We start from the raw sequence: 21,756 nt of genomic DNA, 5'->3' as shown, positions 1-21,756 counted from the left end.
TAAATAAAAGTAATTTTTAAAAACTTCAGCCCTAGATGAGAGTTCAAATCCCCACACAGCCCTGTAATCCACTGGGTGATCTTGAGACTATTCATTCTCCCCTCACATGAGCCTACCTCGCAGGGGTGTCCCCATGCCTGACACCCCTGATCTCCATGCAGGGAGGAAGGGCAGCATACAGACACAACTACTGAAAAGACAATCTCTCTAAGAACCAGGGCACCTTGCAACGCTACAATGAGGAAGAATTATAAGCCAAAATCCAATTTCCTAACCCTATAGGCTCACAAAACGACATAAAGCTCCTTCACCCTAACCAATAGTTGGCACTCCTAAATCTAATCAAGGAACAGCCCAGGGAAATAGGTTGTTATTAGTTTACTGCCATGTTCAGGTATTCCCATGTTGCGCATCATGGAAACCGAAGCTGTGAGCTAGTTCCCCCAAGGGCAAATCAGCCAGCCTATGATTAATTCCTCGCGTGGTATCAGCCTCCCGAAACCCAGCCGTGCCAGCTGCCTGCTCACCCACTGCCTTCCAGATCCCGCAGTTCAGGAAAGCCACCCTTGCACCGACGTTCTAGCAGAGGCAGTTCAATTTGCACAACACAGGAAAGCCACAGCTGAACTACATTCATTCTTTCAGGTTCCCATGTAAGCACCTTTAAGAACTTTAGGGACATCACACAGAGCAAAAAGGACAACTGAATAGCGTAAACAAGGTGCCAGACTTCCACCCGGCTTAGAACATGCACACACTGGCCCGAAATCTCCAACCCAATCCCTAATTTCAGAGGCATGGGGGCTCTCTGTGCTTGAGGCACCCCATTTATTGTATTATTACGCCTCCCATCCCAAAGAACCAGGAATGGATCTAAAACCCCAGTTCTCCCAGGCTCAAAATTATATCCTGCCAGGCAAAGGGTACATTACTAGGAAATACCATAATTATCATTATTAGCAATTTCTACGCCACAGCGATTCCCGTGCCATCTGCCAAAACATTTTGAAGTCTTCCTTTTCAGTTGCTCTCCTAACAACCTGACCTCAAGACATCTCCATTATTCCTATTTTACAGACTGGGGCACTGAGTTTGAGGAGCAGCCACTGCCCCTAAGCTCTCTCCAGCGCGTCTTGAGAAGGAACGCGCATTACACGCATGCATGCAAACACAGAGAGAGACACAGACGCGGCCGATCTCTCACCATGGGATTCTTGTCCCTTCTGGGGAGGCCCCGGCACTTTTGGCGAGCCATAACCGCGCCGGCCCGGCGCCACCGCCTCTCCCACCACTCCGCGTTGTCATTCTGCAAACTGGTCAACCAGATGCAGCGGGGCTCGGGCAAGCTGCAGTCCACGCCAACGGCCCGCTCAAAGCGCCAGCCTTTCCCGGCGCGAGCCACGCTCCAAACCGCCTTGCCCACCACCGAAATGCCATGAGGTGGCGGGGCCGGAGCGTGTGGGGGTCTCCGTGGCCCGCCGGTCCGGGGAGCCCGATCTGCCCGGCTGGTGCCCTCTTCTACCATTCCACTCCCCGCCACGGAAATTCCTGGCACAGAGACAGCAAAGCTGAAAGGTGACCGAGGCAGCAGATCAGAGCAAACTTGGACTCATCAAAGGGAAAGCTTTCGAGCGGGATCTCAGCTCCTGATGCCAGGCAGTTTCGGTTCCAGGGCCACGGGGTTGCCGTCCTCTAAACTTCAGCAGAACGGCTCCTTTCCTCCTGTTTTGTTCCCGGCCCCTGCTCAAAAGCTGCCCTCTTTCGAGCCTTTCATCTCGTATATCACGGGGAGAGCGCTGATGCCTTCCAAGTCCAGGCACGCCGGATATCTGTATACACATACACCCAAAAGAACACGCCAGCCGGCCCCGGAATACCACGTTCCTCCTCCTACGGCATGCGGAAATGGAACGGGAAAAGCTCCGAGTACAGAGAAAACTAATTCAGCAGGAGAGAAGCGGGCAAGGCAGCAGGATCGGCAAATTCTGCCCCCGACGGGAGTGAGAGGGATGCAAATCAGAGAGCCGGGACTGCCTGCGACCCGACAGGCAGGCAGGCAGACAGAAAGAGAAAGGAGCTCCACTGGCTCCCCCCCCCAGCACAGACTACCCTGCAGCTGCTCGGAGTTATCAGGCCATCTCTGCTCCACCCCACCCCTTGGTGACCCAGCCCACTCCAGCTGGCAGCGGCTCCGTGGCCATGCAGGGCTCGGGGCGGAAGGGGGGTAACAGAGGTAGCAGCATTTTGCTGGTGGCACTAGGTTCTTCTCATGCCCCCTGCCCGTATTTATACACGGCAACACAAAAGCCCAATTTCCTTCCTTCCCGCTGAACTTGCTTGACAGATCTGGAGGGCTCGCTGCGTTCCGAAGAGACGCTGTTATGGGGAGACAGTTTTTCCTCATTTCATTTCTCGTCTCCTCTTTTATTATTATTTATTTAGATTTATAGATCACCCTCTCCGCTCAGGCACACTCTTGCTCCCGGTCAAACAACAAGCCAGGAGCAAAACTGAGTCGGGGATAATAGGGAAACAGCCAGTGCTGTGCAGGGGTGGTTAGACATGGATATTTGAGGCTCATCCTGTGTTGAGCAGGGGGCTGTACTGTGTTTTACTTGTTGTAAACGGCCACAAGCCCACTAGCCCAAGAGCAGAGATTAATAAAGGCAATAAATAAAAATAAATACATACATACATGTCTCCCATGTGCTAGGGGCTGTACAGAAGCCAAAGGAACAGGGCCTTGCGGTATTACGTGACCCGTTTCTAATAGATGACAGCCGGAAGAAGAGTTGGTTCTTATATGCTGCTTTTCTCTACCCGAAGGAGTCTCAAAGCGGTTTACAATTGCCTTCCCTTTCCTCTCTCCACAACAGACACCCTGTGAGGGAGGGGAGGCTGAGAGAGCCCTGAGATTACTGAAGAAGGAGAGTTGGTTTTTATATGCCGCTTTTCTCTACCCGAAGGATTCTCAAAGCAGCTTACAGTCGCCTTCCCTTTCCTCTCCCCACAACAGACACCCTGCGAGGGAGGTGAGGCTGAGAGAGCCCTGAGATTACTGCTCTGTCAGAACTGCTCTAACAGGACTGTGACTAGCCCAAGGTCACCCAGCTGGCTGCATGTAGAGGAGCGTGGAATCAAACCCTGGCCACCAGATCAGAAGTCCACACTCCTAGCCACTACACCAAGCTGGAAGGCAGTGAGGCAAGGAACAGGGAGTTTAAGCACAAGCTTTAATAAACCTTGTTAGAATTATTTTATCAGTGTCCTCTATTTGCAATACATGCACAGGTGTTGTTGTTGTTGTTGTTTAAACCACATCTGCACAACAGGGCATGTTATGTGACAGTTCTCCACCCTTGACAGTGAAGTCGCTTGCTGCACGCAACGAAGGAAGTTTCCATGCTAGCATTCCTGGAAGGCTCTCGGTGTCAAGAAAAAGATCCACAGGGCAGACTGTGTTGCCAGGACTTTTAACCCAGCAGAGGTTGTTTTCCCACACCGATAAGGGAGATGTAAAGAGGAGCCCAGAGTTTTGTTTTGTTCTTGACTTGTTTTTCTTTCTTGTGGTTGAGAAAGGGACAAGAAACACTCGGGACCAGGCCACAGTTTTTAGGGGAACGCATAGCGGTTCGTATGCATCGTCCAAGAAAGCTGCTAGAAGGGTGTCCAGATTTTGAGAACAAGGAAAGAAGCGGTACCAAACGCAGGAATCTGTGGATGAAATTAGATCTTCGGTGGGAGGGAAGGGGGTGGTTCTTGGCGGACTTGCTGCTTGTCTCCCTCAGCCTCTCAAAAGAAAAAAAACCTTATTTAATTAGCTCCCCCAAAAAGTGGTTGTTAGAACTGAGTTATAGCCTCAGCTTCCAGCAGAGAAAGAAAGATGGTTCTTCTGGCATCGGCCACCGATGCTGAGCAAGCACAGGGCAGATTGCATGTACCCATGGGGCTTAATCGCACGTATGCAAAAGAGGCATTTAAATGTTACACCCTGCCTTATGGATTTCCGGTATCGGGAAAGGTATTGTCAGGGAGAACTACGATGATCGCAGTAGAGTGTACATGAACACCTTCCTGGCCATTGCAGAGTTTTTTCCCCCTCTCTCTTCAATCCTCAACGTCCATGAGAATTCTCTCTGCCGGCTTCTGTTAAGCCAGGAGACAGGCAGGGATTCAAACCGCTTGGAGCTGTCTGCTTGAACACGTCCCGGGATATTTTAAGCAGTTAATTGGCAGCTGATTTTCCGGCCTTGAGTTGCAACTCACTCTGGCTAACTTCATGGTGCCACCCTATGGGGAAGGAGGGGGGGGAAACCCAAATGATGTCATTAATAGTTTCAGGTGGGTACCCATGTTACTTGGGAGTACCAGAACAAAATTCAGCATGGTTGCACCGGAAAAGACCGGTAATACTGTCCTGGTGATATGCTTCCTTGAATCAAAGTTTACTTTCTCAAGATACCAGGGAGTAAAGCAAGCTTTTCGCTCACAGCAGAATAATTTTGTTGGTTTCTAAGGCAGTTGTTCTCAAACTGGGGGTCGGGACCCCTTTGGGGGTTGAACGACCCTTTCACAGGGGTCACGGCAGGGCAAGCAGCTTTGCCAGGGGGTGCCATCCACACAACAGCCTTGTGGGGTAGATCAATATAGAGCGTTCGTCTGTCTGACGCAGCAGAAAAGAGTGAGATCGGCATGGTGGGACAAGAGGCAGAACTGAACTGAGAAACCCCAGGGAGAAAAATATATATATATATATATATATATATACAATCATGAACAATGGATCTTCACACCATTGGTCAGTTTGGGTTTAATTCCTGTGAAAGAACCCTTGCATAATTTTATGGTTGGGGGTCATCAAAACAGGAGGAACTGTATTAAAGGGTCGCGGCATTAGGAAGGTTGAGATCCTGGATTCCAAGCGAACTATTAAAAATCGATTATGGCCATGTTGGTCTGAAGAACTAGAACGAAGTTGGAGTCCAGTGACACCTTGAAGATCGACAAAGCTTCATTCAAGGTATAAGCTTTTCTGTCACTCAAGCGATCTAACAAAATCAGTTGAGGCCAGGATAAGATGGAAAAGCACAATTATGGGCCTCCTTCCGCCAATCATAACATCTGTGATTATATTGGCTCTCCCTGCACAGAGAGCCCTCCCACCATAGGTATTGGAATAACATATACAGAAAGGCCAGTGGTGCTATGGAAGGACAGAACCGTGTTGACATTTTTAAACGGAAATATTTTTTAAGATGTTTTTTTATTGATGCTATTGCTAAATACACTGTAAGTTGCCCCAAGCCTGCTCACAAGGAGGGGCGGCTTATGAATTTAAGTATTATTATTATAGTTTTTGATACAAAAATATTGAACCTTTGGAAATTTTTCAGTGGCTCACTCCAAGGGGCCAGGATATTCAAATCTGTATTTTACCCTCACAAGAGAAGGAAGGCAAGGAAGAAAGAATGGTTTGATTGCTTTGGCCAGTGTTGTAAGAGGATCAGCATAAGAAGGGATTTCCCAGGTTGCCCCTCTGCCTGCCCCCCCCCCCAGACACATATGGCACTACCAGAGGTAGACAGGTGCAAAGCGGGGGGGAAGGAGCATATTTCACTTTTCGTCGAAGCTTCAGACATACAAAGGACAGGACAGCAAGTTGCCACGATCTCTCAATGCATTGTTCCACCTTCTGCAACTTTAGTTCCAACATAATCAAGCCAGAAACAATTTACACTCCCGTATAGATGATTTTTTTTTGGGGGGGGGGGGGGAATCCATCACTGTCAAAGATGGGGATGAGGTCACAGGAATAAATTAACCCCTTCACTGCATGCACTGCCACAGTTGCAGATCAGCACCAGTGGGAGATGCAAATTGGGAGAGCAACAAAGGACCGGTGCCTACGCAGGCGGGGGCAATTCCAGGGCAGCTGCTCTCTTTAATGAACGGGAATTAGCATGGGGAGCTTAGGGGGAGGGGGAAAGGGAGAGAAATGTATGGGGTGTGGTCCATCTCTGACACCAGCCCAGCTTGTAGGGTGGCCCCCTCCTATTTGAGGGAGCAGAGGACTGGAATGCTCAGGAAGAAAGACGGATGGGTACTCAGGTTAACCCCAGAATCTGTTTGTTGCTATTTATCTAAGGAGTTTTTTACCTACCCATCTTCCAAGGAGTACCAGGTGAAGTTCCGTCCTCCAAGGGATACTCACAACAACCCTGTGAGGTAGACTGAACTGAGAGCATGTCACTGGCCCAAGGTCCCCCAGCAAAACTTGTATGCAGGGTGTGGACAATTTGTGGCTCTCCAGCTGCCCATGCACTACAGAATGATGCTAGCAGGGACTCATGGAAACTGTAGTCCATGGAGAGCCACAGTTTGACCACGCCTTCTCGCATGGAGGAGTGGAGACTCGAATCTGCAGCTCCCACACTCTAGTTCGACACCCTAGCCCAGGGGTAGTCAAACTGCGGCCCTCCAGATGTCCATGGACCACAATTCCCAGGAGCCCCTGCCAGCGAATGCTGGCAGGGGCTCCTGGGAATTGTAGTCCATGGACATCTGGAGGGCCACAGTTTGACTACCCCTGCCCTAGCCATTCAACCACAGAAAGTTCAAAGCACATCTTGACCGCTTTCTCCTTTTTCATCCACTTGGCAGTTGACTAAAAAGAAAGTAAAGGGAAAGCAATGGCGCTCAGGCAGGGCAGGTTTCTGGCAGGCCGAATTTGCCTCCCATCCAACAGAGAGAGAAAATGAGAGGTCTAGAACGAACGTTTTACTGACTGAGGCATTCTAAATGAACAACGCAAGAATAGGAAGGAGGTAAGCTCTTCAGACGCCTTCCATGCTCCATCGTGGCAGCTACTGAAGATCACACTCAACAAATGCGAAGACTGGTAAAGCCAGTTCACAGCCTAGGGTTGTGCGGTTCGGCTAGCTGCTTCGGGTGCGAACAGCCACTTCGGCCGCCGAACTGCCCAACCCTAGTTCACAGCAAGCTTCCATTCAAGATAACCCAGGAGGCTTCTCTTACCTTGCTGGCACCCTTCAAAATCTGGTGACCCAAGGCCATTTGAGTGTTTTTAGATTTTGTTTTTATTTTGCCAATTCATGGCTTCTGATTGGTCATTAGAGCAGGCTTTCTCCACCAGGGTTTCATAAACCCTGGCGTTTCTTGGTGGCCCTGGAAGGGTTTCCCAAATGGATGGGGGTTCATTACTTTTTATAAATTTTTGAAATTAGTTAAAACATTTACCCAGTGATATGACCATATAGGGTCATGTTGATCTGCCACCCCCCCCAAAGTAGTCAATGATGGAGGGGGTGGGAAGGGGAGGGGCCCCGGGTGGGCGCGTCCGCAGCTCTGCTTCCCAATCATAATCGGCATGATCGCACCAATTCTGGGGTTTCTCAAAGCCTGAAGAATGTTTCAGGGGATTCTCAATCGTAAAAAAAAGTTTAGAAAGGTTGTACTAGAGATTTAGTGCAGATTTTTAGAAACCTCACTTTGGCACAAGGATCTTCCGTTTGGGACTGAAGATAAGCTGCAGCGCCTATTTATGGCTGGCCCCGCCTCTTGTGGCAGCCATTTTGTTGCTGTGCTGACCATGCTGTGCCATTATTCCAAAGACGCTCAAGATGTCAGGGGTGACTGGTGCAGTGGTCGGGCCAGCCCTGTAGTTGGAGGGGGTGGAGAGACAACTGGTCAATCCCCATTTTGTACAGCTGGCTTCTGCTTCATGCTTCCGGATCTGGCATTTTTTGTGGCGACCGAAATCTGCACTGTGGAAAAGGAGGGGAAGTCTGAACTGAACACAAGGAGGTTGTTTCAAGAGTGGGCTCTCTATTCCCAAAGCGTCATAACGGTTCTTAGAAAGCAACACCCTGAACATGCTCAAAGGGTGGCTGTTTCCTTTATTCCTTATTTGCACATGAGCCCGCGCACAGAAAGAGAGCATGAGGCAGTGGTCAGAAGCGTCCGACGAGGAAGGAAATGAGCGGCAAACTGAAAAATGCGTTTGCTGCTCTTGGCTTTCCAAGGCAAGGACATGAGGGGTGGGGGTGGGGGGGAGGCAAAAGCCAACCAGGTGGGCTTAATATTTATTTTGGAACGCGAGTGTCATTCAGGCCTCTTTCCATTCCCCACACGGACTGCTCGGCTTCCTCAAAAGCCACAGGGGGCTGTTAAAGGGAGGCGCGAAGAAAGCATTCCGGCCATACTAGGGTCCGGGGAGAAGTATGCGGGGAGAAAAGAACACATAAGTGCGCGAGGAGACATGCCATGAATAGTTGGGATAGCAACCCCTGTCCTTGGAGGGCTGAGGGCTCTATCACGCACCACTTGTGCCCCGGCCCTGTCCCCCCACCCGCCCCCCAACATTCCCCTGCAGTGCCATCTGTGTCTTCCCGTTCTCGGGCTGTCCTCCACACAACCTGATTCGTTTCTAATTCAGAGAAGTTCCTTTAAAGCAGGGGTAGTCCAACTGCGGCCCTCCAGATGTCCATGGACTACAATTCCCAGAAGCCCCTGCCAGCATTCGCTTCTGGGAATTGTAGTCCATGGACATCTGGAGGGCCGCAGTTTGACTACCCCTGCTTTAAACAAAAAAAAGTTTTCCTACTGAAGGAATTTTGTCTTTGCACTGAGTTCTGAGGCTACATCCCCACCACCACCTCCACCATTATTACTATTACTATTACTATTACTATTACTATTACTATTACTATTACTATTACTATTACTATTACTATTACTATTGGATTTATTCCACGCTGCTTTCAGCCGAGCGATCTCGTGGCAAGTTAGATAAAATGAAATCCCCCACATATATCAAGTTAAAAATTAAAGTCCTACTCCACCCCCAATAGAAAAATAACCTGGCGGCAAAAAGGGTCCCAACCCGCACCCCCAGGTCCAAATAGCCCCCTCTCCATGCCCCAGCTGCATAGATGACTAAGCTAACCTGAAGGGGTTCCTCTGACAATCCGCTATTGTTACACTATGTGTCATAATCTGATCTTGTTCCCAAAGAAAAATCTGGTTGTAAACAACAACTACAGCACAATGTCCAACTATGCGATGATGTGACACAACTCGTGAGCGTATACATTTCACGCACTGCTGGCATACACCAGGGGTAGTAAAACTGTGGCCCTCCAGATGTCCTTGGACTACAATTCCCATGAGCCCCTGCCAGCAGTGTATGCATGTGGGGGGGGGGTGCAGACAAATTCTCCGCTGGGGCTTGCTGACAGCTGGTGCTGCCGCTGTATTCATACAGCCCCCATGAGGTGGCTGTGTTTTGGACCCAGAGGTGAGGGTGTTCTTTGATAGTTTCTTCCACGTGTTGGGAGCGTAGTCTTGCCACCAAGTTCCTTCCCTTATGGACTGCTCCAGTTGTGTCTTCCGCACAGCGGAACAACCCCATCTGCGGCAGTCAACCACAAAACAGGGTTGCGCTTACTTGGAAATGTTGCTCATCGATGTCTTTGGTTCGTAGACTGGCCAAGGAAAACTCTTTTGGAGCTTACAACTGCGCTTGTGATGAACGCCATGAGTCCCAATTGAATGGGCCTGACAGATTGCCACCACTGTATCGTTCCCCCCATGAGGTGGCTGTGTTTTGGCCCATGTTTTGGGGAGGCATTCTTCAGCAGTTTCTTCCACACACCGGCGGCCTCACATTGACAGATTCCCCTAGGGAGCTCCTGCGAACCCCGGGAGATCCATGGACCCCTGCTTGGGAATCCCTGGGTTAGAGTATAGGGCTAGACTCTGAGTGTCCTGAATTCGAATCCCCACTCTGCCATGGAAACTTCACACACGACCTTGGCCCACTCACACACTCCCAGTCTAACTGACCTCGCAGGGTTGTTGTGCAAACAAACTGGAGGCAAGGACGAGAATGTAGGCTGCATTGGGTCCCCATCGGAGAGAAAGGCAAGTTAGAAGTGAAGTCAATAAATAAACCGCACCCCACGTTCTCGGTCTAAATACGCTCCTCAAAGCCATAATTACCCCGACAGAGACGGGGGCGGCCTGTTTGCCATCATCCACCCATTCAAAGGAAGGCTCACGGGCTGCATATTTTAGTGACAACAATTATCTACAATATACACAGGACACTTCACGCATTCAAACCCACATGCCAATTTTACAGGGCTGCTGAAGGATCACTGAGATTCTGGCTACACAATCTATTTATTAATCATGCAACATTTACACAAGACTGAAGCGGAGAATTCTGAAAGTGGTGGTGGGAGGTTGTAAAATCCCACCTATTGAAACAGACACAACTCCTTTAAATTGGACAGCACCCAACTCACTTCCAGAGGGCCTTTTAAAGGAGGACTAAATCATTCCTCGATGTTGACTTAATTTGCCTGGTTTTTCTTTTCCCTGAGCTTTTCTTGTGTTCATACTGTTTTATGGGGGAAAGATTATACCGGTGCAGCTCTTCATCTTTTCAGTTCTACTGGGGCTCCGCCTGGCTTGTAATTTTAATTGCTCTTTTCATGGTTTAATGAGATATATTTTCATGTAAATGTTAGGAGTTGGGGGAGAAATAATTGCTTTTTATGGCTCAATTAGGGCTATTTTAATGTAAATGTTATTGCAAACCACTCCGAGTGTGTTTTTAAAGCAGAAGACAAAGGTATAAAACCTCATAAATAACTAGATATTTGAGAAAAAAAGCTATCACCAAAATATCTTTGATTATAATCCAGCAAAACAGCACACAAAAATAGAGCACACACCTCTGAGTTCTCTAGAAATCATCAGGCCAGGATTTAAAAATACACAGAATGGGGGGTGGGGGGGAGAGATGTTGTATAGACCATATTCTTGGGTTTTCCTTTGCGCCACGGTGTCTATCTGAAAGTTCTATCTATTTCATTGAAATTACTCTCAGGGAGAGCAGCAGGAACAATAATGAGAGCTAAGATTACACAGAAAACACTAAAAGGAGAATGCAGCTTCAAGCAGAGGCAACATATTTGGCTTATTGCATTTACGCCTTGCCTTTCTCGACAATTGGGCCCAAAAGCAAATAACGTTGTACATTTTATCCTTACAAAAGATCTGTAAGGTAGGCTAGGCTGACAGTAGGTGACTGGCCCGAGGTTACCTTGCAAGCTTTCGTGGCAAAGTGGGGATTAGAACCTGGCTCTATAACTTTTCTATAAATGAAGAGTTGGTTCTTATATGCCGCTTTTCTCTACCCGAAGGAATCTCAAAGTGGCTTACAGTCGCCTTCCCATTCCCTTTTGGTACTAACCTTTAAAGCCTTAAACTGTCTGGGACCGATATATCAACAGGACTGCCTTTTCCCTTATATCCCCCAAAGAGGGTTAAGATCATCAGATCAACATCTGCTCATGATCCAGGACCCAAAGGAAGTGAAATTGGCCTTGGTCAGGACCAGGGCTTCTTCAGCCCTGGCCTAGGTGAACTCTCTGCCTAAAAAAAGCCAGGGCCCTGAGGGACTTTAGCCAGTTCCACAGAGACTGTAAGAGAAGAAGAAGGAGGAGGAGGAGGAGGAGGAGGAGGAGGAGGAGGAGGAGGAGGAGGTTCTTATAGCCGCTTTCCCCTACCCGAAGGAGGCTCAAAGCGGCTTACAGTCGCCTTCCCTTTCCTCTCCCCACAACAGACACCCTGTGGGGTGGGTGAGGCTGAGAGAGCCCTGATATCACTGCTCGGTCAGAACAATTTAATCAGTGCCGTGGCGAGCCCAAGGTCGCCCAGCTGGTTGCATGTGGGGGAGGCGCAGAATCGAACCTGGCATGCCAGATTAGAAGTCCGCACTCCTAACCACTACACCAAACTGGCTCTCAGCCAACGGTCTGAGCCTGAAATAACCATTAAGAAGTGCTAGCCTTGCTGTGGAGATTCAAGGGGGGGTCCTGGGGTGTTAGGGCAAAGTCCCGGGGTGGGCGGAGTTTGGGAAGGTCCTTTGCCAGACATAATGCCATAGATGCCACCCTCCAATGCAGCCCCTTTCTCCAGCTAAACTGATATCTGTTCCCTGGAAACCAACTGTAATAGTGGGAGATCAACAGGTGCCATCTGGAGGTTGGCAACCCAGCATCTCATGGTCTGAGGAGAGTTGCCCCTAGACACTGAGAAAGAGGCTTAGCCAGAATTTACATAGCAGGGGGATGAGGAATGAGGAAGAGCAGTGGGGTGGGGGGGCTGTTCCTTGTCATCTCTCCCAGTTGTTTTTCTACTCAAAACTGCCCCTCTGGCTCTTTTTTGTACCTAAAAGGAAATGTGTCCCATCCACCCACAGCCCACAGGCAGAAAACCATGCTGGACATGCAATTATTTGGCGCGGGGGGGGGGGTCCTTCCGCTTTCCACATTTCCTTGAGTCGACAAACACCCAAAGTCGTTTTTCATGTAAATCATCCAGGAAGATTACATGTATCTGCTGCACAATGCACTTTCTCATACACCCGCACACTTATTTATTCACTCATCTGTCCATCTACCCATGTTTTGGAAGATGCAATCCCCAATCACCGTGAACTTCTGGGAGAATTCAACACAGATACATTACAGCGGTATCGTTGCTGCTTTTAATCTGTTTTTGACCTGTCATTGTTTATTTAAATTAATTTTATGTGCTGTAATTGTGCATTTCATCATTTTTCTACATCGCCCTGAGCTAGCTTGGTGGGAGGGCGGACTAAAAATTCAATAAATAAAACTCTAAATAATGTACTGTCAATCTACACCCAATGCACTTGGCAACTGGATTTTACTGTACAGAACGGCAAAATAGAAGAAGAAGAAGAAGAAGAAGAAGAAGAAGAAGAAGAAGAAGAAGAAGAAGAAGAAGAAGAAGAAGAAGAAGAAGAAGAAGAAGAAGAAGAGTTGGTTCTTATATGCTGCTTTTCCCTACCCGAAGGAGGCTCAAAGCGGCTTACAGTTGCCTTCCCATTCCTCTTCGCAGTCCCAAATACACTTGCAAATAGTCACTGAAGTGAATTGAAACTGCATTACTTAGCATGTGTGGAAGCCAAACTTACATACCCCTTCAAAATGTGGGGTGGGAGACTACATATCTAAATACTTCAGGGCCATACAGAAATAAACTGCACAGTGGAGCATGCTAGACAGGACTCTAATGAATGGGCATGAATAAGCATCCAGGCGCTATCAGTCAGACGTCTCCAGGAGTCCTACATTCATAACTTAAGTCCCAGACATGCACAAATCAGATAAGGATCAGGCCCAATCAGGCAGGAAGAGAGGGCTGAGTCCTTCTTCTCCACGTTGCCCAACTGTGGCCGATTTCAGGTTGGAAAAACAGTGTGGGGTGGCACCCCTGCTCCAGTCAAGAAAAGAGGTCCCAGTCCAAAATCAGCCGCTCACAGAATGGCAAATTAAGTTTCGAGCAAGTGACTCCTGGACTACCCGTCCTGCCACCTCAGTAACGTCGTTGCTTCTGCACATTCCCCCCTGCCCCTTTGTCACACAAAACTGGGACTGAAAATATCCTCACATCACAGCCACATAAGAATATTGGCGTGGCACAGTGTGGGAAGGGGAGGGAGCTCTGTGGACGTGAGAGCTCTGAAGCGGATGCTTCTGCCAGGGGAGCTGATCTCTGCTTTCTGGAGAGTGACTGAAATTTCTTCCTGAAAGAAAGAATTCCTGGAAAGGTTAGGGATGGAGCCTGGAGGGTTTGTGGCAGGGCGGGCCCTCGTTGGGCTAAAATGTCCTCTAGTCCAGGGGTTGTCAACCTGTGGTCCTCCAGATGTCCATGGACTCCAATTCCCTCATGAGCCCCTGCCAGCGTTTGCTGGCAGGGGCTCGTGGGAATTGTAGTCCATGGACATCTGGAGGACCACAGGTTGACGACCCCTGCTCTAGTTGACCATCTAAAGCAGCCTCTTCATCCAGGGGATCTGTATAACCTGGCAACCGGCTGTAATTCCAGGAGATCTCCACCACCTGGAGGCCGGTAACCCTAAGCTGGTCCATCTCTACCCGCCTGGCCCCAGGATCCAAGTGCAATGCCACAGCCGTGTGCCATTCTCTCCTGGCATGTTTCTACAAGCCCAACAGGCAAAGCCTGAAGAACCAGGCAAGGCTTTGGCCTTCACACAGCTGTCAGCGGTTATGCAAGAGGGTTGAGCAGAGAGGGAAGGGACGGGTGGCCTTTGTTTCTCCAACCGTCCGATAAGGGGACTTTTTTTTAGCCTCACCCAATCACACGCGAAACGTGAGGAGCCTACTTCTGCCTGTACCCTTGTGGCTCAGGCCCAACAACTCAGCAATTGCCAGGTGGAATTTCTTATTTTCTGGTGGGGAAGCAGGATGTCCCCTGGTGATTAACTGCGGTGACTCAAGGAGGACTCTTTTATTTATTTATTTAAAACTTTCATTAGCCGCTTTTCTACCTGTTGGCACTCAAAGCAGCTTATAAATAAAACAACCGTCCTAAAACCCGGGGAGGCCTGCCAATAATAAAAAAGCTAAATCGATCAAAATGCAGTCCTAAATAAAACTGCCTTCAGTCCTGAAGAGCAAACAGGAGGAGGCCACGTGCACCTCCCTGGGGAAGTTGTTTTTTGTGATAAAATAAATGAAAATAAATCTTCGCTTTTGTAGTCTGCCCTTCCTGAACGCTCGAGGCAAGTAACAGCATAAAATGACAATCAAAAAGGATAAAACATATATATTCAATACAATATTTGCGTTTGTTGCCCCCAACTAGTTTGGGTTGGGACGGGGGGTTTAGATTCTTAGAGGGCATATCCTCCCTAAGTTTCCAGCAGCAAGGCTACATTTCTTGGTTGCTCCATCGGGACCCCAATGGTAGGCATGGCTGAACAATTCTGCCTTACAGGCTTTGCAGAACTCTCAGCAGTGTGCTTTACCAGACCGGGGCCGACTCCTTTGGGCCGGGGATCCTAGGCAAATTTGGGGGGTGTAGTGGAAAAGGCAGCCCATCGATACACCAGTAACCAGACAGTTTAGGGCAGGGGTAGTCAAACTGCGGCCCTCCAGATGTCCATGGACTACCATTCCCATGAGCCCTTGCCAGCAAACGCTGGCAAGGGCTCATGGGAATGGCAGTCCATGGACATCTGGAGGGCCGCAGTTTGACTACCCCTGGTTTAGGGCTTTAAAAGTTAACTTTGAACCTGATCCAGTCGCCAATGTGGGGCAGCCGCCAACGAGGCTCTTTCATGGGCCCACCAGACATGGTCTTCCATTGGTGGAACAGTCAGGTGGCCATCTCCCTGTGGTTTTAATTCCCATACAGAAGAAGGCGCTTCTTCAGATACACCAGTCCCACGCCACGTAGGGCTTTCAAGTCCGAACCCAACACTTTGAATGGGGCTTGGGAACGGATCGGTAGCCAGTGTAATATTGGAGTCCCATGGTCCTGACACTTGGCCTGTAGTCTACCTGACAGTAGACCAGTAGTCTAGCCGCAGCATCCTGCACTAGCTGCAGCTTCTGAACCTTCTTCGAAGTTAGCCCCAAGTAGGGGATGTTGCAATAGTCAACTATGGATCACTGCAGCTAGATCTGAAAGAGCCAAAAATGGATCCCACAGACGCACTAGCCAAAAGCTGGGCAAGCCACCACAGCTGCCTGGTTTTCTAAAGTGACCGCTAGGTCAAGCAACTGCGAACCTGGCTTTTCAAGGGACGCATAACCTCATCCAAGACAGGGCACATTTCAAGCTCTACGTCTGCCTTGCTGCTAAACCCAGAGAACTCTGTCTAGTCAGGATTAAGTTTCAGCTTGTTTACTCTCATCCAGCCCATTAATGACTCTAAGGATCCACTGAGAACCTTAACAGCACCCTCGGAATAAGGGAAAGAAAGGTAGAACTGGGTATCCCCCGCAGATTGGTGACATCACAGCTTGAGGACCTCTCCTACTGGCTTTATATAAATATTATAAATATTAATTAAATTATTAATTGAGTGTGATTTTATTCTGGGATTTTAATTGGGGTTTTAGGGAATTTTTACCCAGTTGTTGTAACCTGCCATGAACCGTCAGGGAGTGGTGGGGAATAAATCAAATTTATTATTATTGTTGTTGTTATTATTATCACTATTATTATCACTATTATTATCATCACTATTATTGTTATTGTTATTGTTATTAGCAGCAGCAGCAGCATGGGGTGTAAAATTGAACCCTGTAGAACCTCACATGAGGAATAACAGGAATCCCCCAATACTACGTTCTAAGACCAAACCCCCAGGTACGACTCAAACCACTGCAATATGATGTCCCGTAGTCCTAATACTGAGAGGCAGCTCTGTAGGATAATACAGCCAATAGTACTGTAGGCTGCTGAAAGATCCAATAGTACGCACAGGGTCACATGCCCCCTGCCTAGTTCTTGTTAGAGGTCATCAGCCAAGGTGACCAAAGCGGTCTCTGATCCGAATCCTGGCCTGACGCCAGACTGAAATGGGTCCAGAAAATCAATCTCTTATAATGCACGGAACTACCACAGACGCAAAAGAATCCCAGTAAACAAGAACCGAAAGACTGAGATAGGAATGCTTGCACCTCAACCTCCAGCAATCTGCACAGAATAGATTGGCCTCGTTACCGCGTGGCCAATCTATTTCCCCTTGCACCTAAGAGTAAACCAACCCAGAAGTTCCAAACAAACACACGGAGGGTATGTGCTGCACACATCCCCAAACGCTTGACATACTCACTGATCCAATCCGCTGTGGTTTCTACAACTCCAGCCTAGTCCTGCTGAGAGACTGGTTCTATAATGTTCTAAATTATTTTGTTCACACACATAACATGATGTTTACTGACCTTGGTTTCCCAAGCAGAGCAAACAGTGCCACCTGAGGGTCATTTCAGGTTTGGAAAACACTACGAGGGACAGGTCGATGCACCTTCTCCCCACACAACCTGGTCCTGATCTGAATGTGCTTGAAAACGGAGTCCCCAACATCTCTGATTTTTAAAACATGCTTGTCGTGGACCCAGACACAACCAGACACAACCTGCACTTAATGCCCAAGACTGACATTTAACGTGAAAAGATGGAACATTCAGAGAAGACTGACCCTGACCAGAGATCCCCAGCCTTTTGGAGCCTGTGGGCGCTTTCGGGCGTCTTACACAGCTTGGGGGGCACAGCAGCAAAATGGCTGCCACCAAGCAGCTCCACAGCCAGCTACAAAATGTGCAGATCCTTCTGGGCTGCCAAAGCAACATTTCAAATATCTGAATAGCCAATCAACTTTCCGGCAGTCAATCAGAAGGCTTGCTGGGCAAAAGGCCTACCTGGCCCCACCCACTTCTCGAAAGAACATTACGGGTACCCCAGCATCCACAGGTACCACGCTGGGGACCCCCGGATCAGAACATTTATCCTGGTCTGTCACGAAGCTCACAGAATGACACTAGTCCAGCCCAGCTTTTCTCCACTTTTTACCATTGGAAACCCCCTCAAACATTCTTCAGTCTTTGAGAAACCCCAGAAGTGGCCCAATCGTGCAGAATATGGTTGGGAAGCAGAGCTGTGGACACACCCACCCAGGGTCCTTCCCCTTCCCTCCTCTAGGCCCATCACTGGCCGTTTTGGGAGGGGTGGGCAGGTAAACATGACCATACATGGTCGTAAGGTAAAGGTAAAGGTATCCCCTGTGCAAGCACGGAGTCATGTCTGACCCTTGGGGTGACGCCCTCTAGCGTTTTCCTGGCAGACTCAATACGGGGTGGTTTGCCAGTGCCTTCCCCAGTCATTACCGTTTACCCCCCAGCAAGCTGAGTACTCATTTTACCGACCTTGGAAGGATGGAAGGCTGAGTCAACCTGGAGCCGGCTGCTGGGATCGAACTCCCAGCCTCATGGGCAGAGCTTTCAGACAGCTGCCTTACCACTCTGCGCCACAAGAAGCTCTTTACATGGTCGCATTACCCGATAAATGTTTAATAAATTTTAAAAACGTATAAAAATAATTACATATATTTAACTCCCTCCTGTTTGGTCAACCCTTCCAGGGCTGTCAAGAAACCCCGGGGTTTCATGGAACTCTGGTTGAGAAAGCATCTCACTAACGTACCTTGCAAAATGGTGGAGAGAACAAAAATTAGGGGCTGGGGATTCCAATGCCTTCCCGGAGGAAAGATAAAATTCACGGCTGACATACTGCAAAATCGTTCTCAGCTTTATTTAGTAAGAGACCTATCCACACGAACACACACAGTCTGTGTTCTGTTAAAAGCCGGCCATATATGCACTCCGATTTTATTTCCGAAGGGCGTTAAAAACACCAGCCGCAGGGAACCCAACAGGCTTGGGAGAGGGACGTGGTCTGAAATCTCAGCCGAGTGGAGGAAAAAACACAGAGAAAGTCTGCCTTCCTGACACTGTTCACTTGGGTAGCAAGCTAGAGGTTTCTCTTGGTCTGCAAAACATGACAGGTCACTTCGTTAAAGGATTCTTACTGGAAATCAGTCCCAACGAACATTCCAGGGTCTACCCTGGCTCCTTAACGTTCAAGGAACCCTTTTAGCTCTAAAATGCTCAAACCTTACAAACAAGAGTTCTGGCTGCTTCTGCCGGCCTGTTTTCCAGTACCGAGACCGCCAGCGAAGTCACTGGGCCAGTGCAATTCACACACCGTAAAAAACAAGTCCTGTAAAGCTAGGGCTGCCAGGCCTCCTGCTACGGGGGAAGGCCTCACGCCAGCAGCCTAACTTTTTAAACTGCAGAACGTTCTTTAAAGGGCAGCATTGTCTTGGGCTACAATGTCACTCATGCGGGAAACCTGGAAGTTAGCAGGTAATGCTACGAAACTCTGCAAGATCTGGCCTGGCAGCCCCCTATCAAACACAATCCACAGTGAGAATGTCACCTGTATTAGTATTGTAGGGACAGCATGGATTGGACAGCATCGATTCCATCAATGCCAAGTGTGTCAAATCCCCTGTTGGCTGTTCTGCCGAACTCTGCCTTTTGTAAAGGTCTCACTCTTTTGTACCCCCTCCCCCCAAAAGGATTGTACACTTGTATCCCACAGTGGACCCAGCTCTCTCTCAGCAGCAGAACTGGCTCTGTTTCCTTACAAAAGGGATCTCTCTGGCTGTGAAAATGCAGGAGGACCCAGCCCAAGCTGGCTACAAAACTCACACCATTTGCAAAACCATAATCCAACAAATCACGGTAGCGTACAAATGTCCAACCATAAAAACACTTAAAACCAAACATTGCAAAACTATACAAATGCATCAAGATTATCTAAGGCAGAAGTGGGCAAACTGTGGCCCTCCAGATGTCCATGGACTACAATTCCCACGAGCCCCTGCCAGCATTCGCTGGCAGGAGCTCATGTGAATTGTAGTCCATGGACATCTGGAGGGCCACAGTTTGCCCACCCCTGATCTAAGGCTATTTCCAATGGCCCAGTGTTGTCGTAATTTGCATCCTCTGGCACAGTATTTGGCTATTTGTTTCGTCACTTCAGTACTTCCCCCAGAAAGGAGGCTCTTGATTTTCCCTTCCTCGGAGTTACCGGGAATCCAGGGAAAGAGGGAAGGTGATGATTTTATTTTGTATTCCCTCAAAAAGGGAGCATCTGAAGAGGACATGCATGTCCTACGGTCTCCAATCCCCCGTCTCCAACTAAGCAGAATACCTCTGCTCTTGGACTTTTATAGGGCCCCTCAGGCAAAGCAGATGGTAAAGCAGAGCACCTCGCAAGAGCGAAATTCCTCCTCCACTGAAAAAACAGTGTCAATAATATCACTGCCCATTAGGAATAGGGGGAAAGGTACAATACGGCCACAGGACCACACAGAGGCACCTCACGCCGTGTCAGACTGCCCAGCGCATCTTCACTCTGAGCGGCAGTGACCTGAGATCCTAAAAGCGAAGATGGCAAGGCCTGAACATGAGAACTTCTGGATGCCATGCAGGGGGTTCCGTTCCTCTACTAGATTCCCTTCTCCAAGTCAAGAGTATACATTATGTATATGCCTCTAGAAAACTTGTAAGTTGCCTCCCCAGAGAGCCGTTCAAGGTGGCTCGCAAAGCGGAAACAACAAAATCAATCCAATCATTACAAACAAGAGACGTTGTCAAACGTAGGAAGGCTGTGTTGCGATCCTAAATGGGTCTTCCTGCCTAGACACAAACCAGTTCAGAAATCAGACAAGCCCCTTTAAGCAGCTTGTTTTTTTCCCATGCTCAGGCCAGCCAGCAAGGGAAGGAAGGCTGAAAAAACATTAAGGAGCAGCTCTAGGTTTGGTCCAAGTGCACAAAGGTGTGAGCGTACATCTGTATGTTAAAACAGAGGACCTGCACAACAAAGGAGGTTGTGCAGCAGGAGAAGTGCACCTGAGGTCCGAGCTCGCTGTTCTAAGTAAACGTTCTAAAATGCTTTATGTAAACCGCCCAGAGCCGTAGGGAAGGGCGGTATAAAAATCTAAATAAATAACTAAATAAATAAATTAAGACTCAATCCTAGAACACGAGAAGCAGAAATCAAGAAAAGAACGCTACCAAAGCAAGCACAGAGTCCCTTCATCTTATCATTGCTTAATCAACTAGGTCCACAGATTATTGATATTTATTTATTTATTGGATTTATAGCCTGCTGCTCTCGAAAATCGGCCTCGCAGAGGGTCACACAAAAGGAAAATCCATGCAATGGAATCCAATAAAACCCCATTAAAACCCCAATTGCTACAATACACAAGAAATCTTGACAGGTGGCGGAAAAAACCCTTAAAACAGGAAGGCCCTTGCGAGAGCAGCATGGGGGGAACCAAGATCTTCAGGCACCAATGCCAAGGGGGACCCATGCCACCTGCTCTAGCACTGGCCCCGACCATAAACCTGGCGGAAGAGCTCTGTTTTGCAGGCCCAGTTATCTGGCATCCTGTTATCCGGCACTCCCTCAACAAAGGTGTCTGTGACTCCAACCACCTCTATTTTCTCCTCACAGCAAACCTGTAAGGTAGGTTAGGAGGAGAGAACAACTGGCCAAAGGTCACCCGGTGGCTTTCATAGCAAGTAGGATCTGAACCTGGGTCTCCCCAGGACAAATCCAGCACTCCAGCCCCAGCGTATCACGCTGTCTTTGTTAGAAGAAAGAGAGGTATCTAGGAAAGCAAGAGTAAAATACATGCAAAACTGGACATGTTGTTTTTTTCCTTAAAAAGATAGAATCAAACATTTGCCTGCCTTCCAGAAAATCCCCTATTCTTATTTCATTTTAGAGCTTAACCTCTGCACCCATGTGGAAGAGCCCCACGGCAGAATTTGGCTGCCCCTGAATCTCAGAATCGGGGAGGATCTGAGAGCTAGTCCAGCAAGCCCCAGTTTTGCTCAAAATGCTGCTTTCCACCTTGCGGTTGCACAAGGATGCTTGACAATCCAATCGCGCGATTTCTAGCACATTCCATCTCCTCCCCACACAAACTCAGCTAAAGCAAGCAAGCAAAAAATAGGTTTACCACCAAAGAATCAGCGCTCTCGCCCATCTACACTATAATCCTCAACAGCCTGAAACACCGGAAAGGTCAGGCAGTGTTCATCGGGGTAAATTCTACATGCAAGCACGCCAGAGCAGCTGGACTTATTCCAACATGCTTGGGAGTTTTGCACAGGAGCGCCCTAAATAGACAGTTATGCTGAGAGAAAGAAGGCAGAAATTTCCCAGGATGCAACAGCGCCATCAGGCCACTTTACGACACACCACTAACGGATCCCCGTGGACTGCAGAGCCCTCTGCTGACTC

General features: G+C 48.6%; 1 protein-coding gene across 4 annotated transcripts in view; it reads right to left on the bottom strand.

Annotated features, from left to right (window-relative positions):
• ARHGAP23 (Rho GTPase activating protein 23) overlaps positions 1-21,756 on the bottom strand; it is a 180,528-nt gene that overhangs the window by 101,469 nt on the left and 57,303 nt on the right. For 2 of the 4 annotated variants that reach the window (XM_077315769.1, XM_077315770.1), the window contains exon 1: positions 1,205-2,083. The exons of the other annotated variants lie outside the window; for them this stretch is intronic. In XM_077315769.1, coding sequence (XP_077171884.1) covers positions 1,205-1,525 — 321 coding nt within the window. In that variant the 5' untranslated portion in view covers positions 1,526-2,083. Of the gene's footprint in view, positions 1-1,204; positions 2,084-21,756 lie in introns of those variants that run through there. 4 annotated transcript variants of the gene reach the window in all.

The sequence above is a fragment of the Paroedura picta genome, chromosome 16 (assembly GCF_049243985.1).
Source record: "Paroedura picta isolate Pp20150507F chromosome 16, Ppicta_v3.0, whole genome shotgun sequence".
NCBI lineage: Eukaryota > Metazoa > Chordata > Lepidosauria > Squamata > Gekkonidae > Paroedura > Paroedura picta.
The sequence above is the reverse complement of the archived record's forward strand: the minus strand, read 5'-3'. Positions and strand labels throughout refer to the sequence as shown.